Source organism: Lycium ferocissimum, chromosome 12 (genome assembly GCF_029784015.1).
Source record: "Lycium ferocissimum isolate CSIRO_LF1 chromosome 12, AGI_CSIRO_Lferr_CH_V1, whole genome shotgun sequence".
Taxonomy (NCBI): Eukaryota; Viridiplantae; Streptophyta; class Magnoliopsida; order Solanales; family Solanaceae; genus Lycium; species Lycium ferocissimum.
In genome coordinates, this window is record NC_081353.1 from 32,403,731 (window position 1) to 32,408,889 (window position 5,159).

General features: G+C 33.4%; 1 protein-coding gene across 1 annotated transcript; it reads left to right on the top strand.

Moving 5' to 3' along the window:
* Positions 1-2,798: 2,798 nt before the first annotated feature.
* LOC132039572 (protein GLUTAMINE DUMPER 3) lies at positions 2,799-3,906 on the top strand. The gene has a single exon (XM_059430054.1). It carries the CDS (start codon positions 3,009-3,011, stop codon positions 3,603-3,605), a length of 597 nt encoding a protein of 198 aa, XP_059286037.1. The 5' UTR covers positions 2,799-3,008; the 3' UTR covers positions 3,606-3,906.
* The last annotated feature ends 1,253 nt before the right edge of the window (positions 3,907-5,159 follow it).

Below are 5,159 nucleotides of genomic sequence, written 5' to 3' on the forward strand. Positions count from 1 at the left end.
ACTTTTTCCCACGGTTTTTTTTAGTAAGGTTTTAACGAGCACATCATCTATTAAGACATACGAACATCCAAGGGGGAATGACATCATCTATTAAGACATGAACATCCAAGGGGAACATCATCATCTATGGACATCCAAGGGGAGTATTATGAAATATATATTTATTATGGATGTCCATTGTATATTAATGGTTCTTCCACCACCTTAATGGTTCATCCACCATCTTAATGGTTCCTCCACCATCTTAATGGTACTTCCACCATCTTATATATTAATGCATATATAGCACTATAAATAGAGGCATAAGTTTTCATATGTAATGGACTTGAACACATTTTGGATGAATAAGAAATCTCTCCTCTCTTGTCACTCTATTTCTATGGTTTTCATCCTTTAATATTTTGACTATTTTAGCTTCATTTTATAACATAAGTGACAATTTAGATTTAACAACTTGTTAACAATTTGAGGCTGATGAATGAGCAGGTTTTAGGCAAGAAGAATATGTTGTACCTGTTATTCGGATTTGTGTAGAATATGAATGTATGACAAGTAATTGATTAGTCAAATTCATTCTTTTTTCTTTTTTTGCTTTTATCATAATGAAAATATATTTTGAGAATTTTTGGGGATGAGTACACCTGTTCAAAGTTCCTAAAAGCCTGATAGGGTGGGTTACAGAGTTACGCTATGGAAAATTGTCTGTTCCGTTTGTTTTGTTTCATAAAGTGAAGAATTTTTAGAAAAATGAAAAGTTAGTAATTGAGACTTGTAGCTTTCAACCAAAAAGTATTGTACTTCTTTCAATAATCAAATTTGTATAATATATGTTCACGTAACTCAGCTTATGGTGTAATGGTATCGGTTAAAGTTGCATGAGGCTGAAGTGTATACACATTCGATTTCGGATAAAATGCGATGTCTGAAATTTCATACGATTGAACGTCAGACCTTTATGCTTGAACTTCCGCCATATATATGTGGCTAAATTCATTTAATATTTTAATTCAGATAAAGTGCGATGTTTGAAATTTCCTAGCACTAAAGTTCAGTGCCATTTACTTGAACTTCATAAGTATGTGGCTGAATTTATTCATTTTAATTATCTGAAGTTCATCCAATGAACCCATAACTCATTTTATTTATTACACCGGGGAGGGAGAAGGGGGAAAGGGGATGAGTGATATGCTATATATGCAGTTTTAACTCTCCACCTCAACTGTGAAAGGCAGGGAGCTCACTGAGTGAGCCAACCCTTGACCCATCACAAGTCGTTTTAATTTTTAAATTCGCAATAAAATAGTTTTACATATTTAATGAACTTTCTAATACAGATACGTAGTCTGAGCAAAGCGATTGAGTTCGACCAAATCCGTACTATTCTAGCTTCGCCCTTATGGATGAGACTCATATGTTCTTAATTAGATGTCTCATATTAGAGCTCTTAGAATGGAGAAAATTTTGATTGGGAGCACTTTTCCCTTAATGAATCTGATACGTTGCGAACCCAAATGGATTAGGCTAGTAAATTTCCAATACTAGATAATTAAATTTACCTCCAAACTCGCTTTGCTTTCGTATGAATTTTTCAATTTTTCACATAAAACATGATACTAATCGATTGGGGTCATATCCAACTTGTCTTTCAAACTTTAACCTTAGCAAGTTCTCAACCAATTATATATACCCCCTACCCCCTTATGCAATTCTCTAGGTAGGGTCCCAACATAAGGAACTTAAAAGCTAACTCTACCAAACTCTACGATGGATGATTCAAGCAAATTTAGCCTTATCTTAAAAGAAGAACAAATGATGAGCCGAACGAAACTCTTTTATGGACACCCTTTCTTTGATATTACGTATTAAAAACCCCTCTTCGTACTTATTGTGACAATTGAATTTAGTTCCAGAAAATAACAAATATAAAAAGTTTGATTTAAAGTGTCTAGGATTGAGTAAATTATGAAGACAATATGAAAGAAAAAGATCTATATATATCCGATATCAATTATAGTATTAATTAGGATTTCCAAAATATACGTGTTAGCCGTCGGAAAGTCCGATTTTTCATCGAGAGTGGTTCAAGATTTAATATATAAGTATATAAAATATTCTTTTACGTATATACATAATTAGTATAATTTCTAAACAGTATAAATTTTCAACGAAAGGTGTTCAATGGACCATCTAAGCCGTTGCGGTTTAATTTAATCATGTAAGAGTATGTTTACAGGACCAACTTTAAGTTCTATACTTTCTAGGAACCTTTTACATTATCTAGATATATAAATCGGTTTTAAAAATAGTAATCCCTTCAATTATGTGGACGGATTATAGTCATTATAGGTCTATAGCCTTTAAAGTTTAGATCGATAATTAATCTTGACATGAGAAGACTAATTAACCCAAAAAATTCCTACTAATATCCTTAAGAAAAATCTCAAAACAATTAAAAAAGAAGGTTCGTTATAACAAATTCACCTATGAAATCATTAACAAAAAAAAAGGCAAAAGATGCTTGGGACCCTCTTAACTCATCCATAATCAACCATCTTTCTTCCAATTGTTTTTTTTTCCCCTTCTAAGTGCTTCACACTGTATTATATATAGATATTCCCAAAATACAAAAACATAATATATAAAATGAAATAGCATATAGTAACAAACAATATAGACCCCACTTCTCATGCAATGACGACAAAATTCACTCCAAAAAAAAAAAAATCAAAATTCAAAAAACAAATAAATCCACTCTCATCATCCTCTATATATAACCACCTCCCTTTACTCATCATCTTCATTCCATTCTCTTTTCTTTCTCCTCCATCACCACCACCATTTTCCTACAAAAAGAAAAACCTTTTCCAAAAACCTTATAAATTTCGTAAAAAAATCATTATACGAAAAAAAAATCACGAGTCTACAGCTACCTAGCTAGTTGTATGTCCAAATTTTGTTGTTAACAAAATTATTTCTCGTTTGGAATAAGAAGATTATTATTTTTAACGATGACACAGTTAGCTGCATCGTCATCAACTATTGCACCGGTGGGCCCGCCACGGTCACCGTGGCACTCACCGGTGCCGTATTTATTTGGTGGATTAGCAGCCATGTTAGGGCTAATTGCATTTGCACTACTAATATTAGCATGTTCTTATTGGAGACTTAGTGGTTATCTTGAAGAAAATCAAGAAGGTGATATTGAAGAAGGAAATAATAATAATAGTAGTGGTGATGGTGATGTTAAAATGGTGGATCCACCAATTCTTGAAGATAAATTTTTGGTTATTATGGCTGGACAATTGAAGCCAACTTATATTGCTACACCTAGTTTGTCTAGCAGGGCTTCATCTTTTGGCAGTAGTAGCAGTTGTACCGCGAGCAGTGAGAGTAGTACGGATAAATCCGAGGGAGAAGAGAATGATGAAGAGAAGATGAGAGAAGAAAATGGTTTCTCCAGTTCGATCCCTGAAAATGAAGAAGTACCTACAGGAAGTGTTTCATCAAATGGTGTCTCGAGTTCGACCCCTGAAAATGAAGAAGTACCTACAGGAATCGTCTCCTCATGTAACGAATCCTATGTGACACAAATCCGAATTAATTGAGACAGGGAATTCTAAATATAGAAAATGAAGAGCATGGTAAGCATCGGTGAGCCTAAGAAGAAGAAAAAAAGTAAAATTTTGGATGTTATTTATGGATATGTGGGAAACTAGGCATGTTTGAAAAAAAAAAGAAAAAAAAAAAAAGAATGTGGCTTTGGAAAGAAGAATGGGATTCTTCTTAATTAACTTTTGGTAGAGGTACAGATAGAGCTTTCTCTTGTTTTCTTTTTCCTTAATCTTGGAAATATCGGAAATGTATATACTTTTTGGAGAATTTTAATGAATGGGAAAGCTTTATCTTATTTTTAGATCTTAATTTTTTACTTTTTCATTTCTCATTCTTTGCATACTCATCTACGAAAAATAAAGAATCTTTTAATACCTTGTATATTTTTAATTTCTTTGTTGAAGGTGCGATGCCTCATTCTTTGATCTGATTTCCAAATTTTTTTAAGTAATTTTTCAGAAAATTTCTTATCTTCTAGATTAGGGCTGCGTATCGGGTGGTTCGGTTCGGGTTTGAAAGTAATCGGTTAAACTTATCGGTTATCGGTTTGTAGACATGTTAAACCGTTAAAAAACTATTAAGATATCGGTTAATGGGTTATTGGTTAATCGATTTTTGATCGTTATCGGTTCGGTTATCGGTTTAACTGTTAAGATATCACACGAAATTTTTTCAAGAACAAAGAACCCATTTTCAAAGCAAAATCAGAAACGAATTAACGAGATGCAAAATGAATAAAGTAGCTACAAAAGAAAGTGCCTGCAGCAGTTAGCTATAAATGTAGTTTGAAACTGGAAGCTGGCTGGCATCTCCAAAACGTTAAAAACTTGAAACCTTTTCTTCATATTTACATGAATCCTAGTTCCCAGACCGCTGCTGACAGCTTTCCAATTTGACAAAGTTGTCTTTTTATGCTTCTTCATCCGAGTCCTCAACAACTCTCCTCATTTTTGCTCTCTTTACCCATTGCATCAGTGGCACAAAATTGTAGAGAGGAGCTGTTAGCTGCCTGCAAGTTATTTCCACAAGCATTTGGTACTTGATGCTTGGTAAAGTTTGTTTCACACCTTTGGAAGCAATTAGAAGCTTTGACATTCGGGCTAAGTTCTTGTAAAACCTTGCAGCTAACTTCACCAGTGAGAAATAAATTGACTTAGGATTTACTAAGTAATTATATATGGAAGGGTAATAATGGAATGAATTCACTGGGCTGGACTCCACAAATTATATATGAAAGGTTATATATAGAAGGGTATAATTGTAATTAAATAAATGGTTATCGGTTCACCCGTTAACAAAAGTGGTGAACCCGAGACCCGAACCAATACCCCAATAACTATAGAACACCACCCGATACCCGAACCATTAACCCACTAACCCGAACCATTAACCCAATAACTCAATTATCGATTCGGGTTATTGATTTAACCGTTAACATGCACAGCCCTATTCTAGATAGAGTATAAAATTATATAAAATAGTAAGAAATGAACACATTGTCTTTCAATACAGGACAACTTACTTTTTTAATATTTAAATTGTCACTT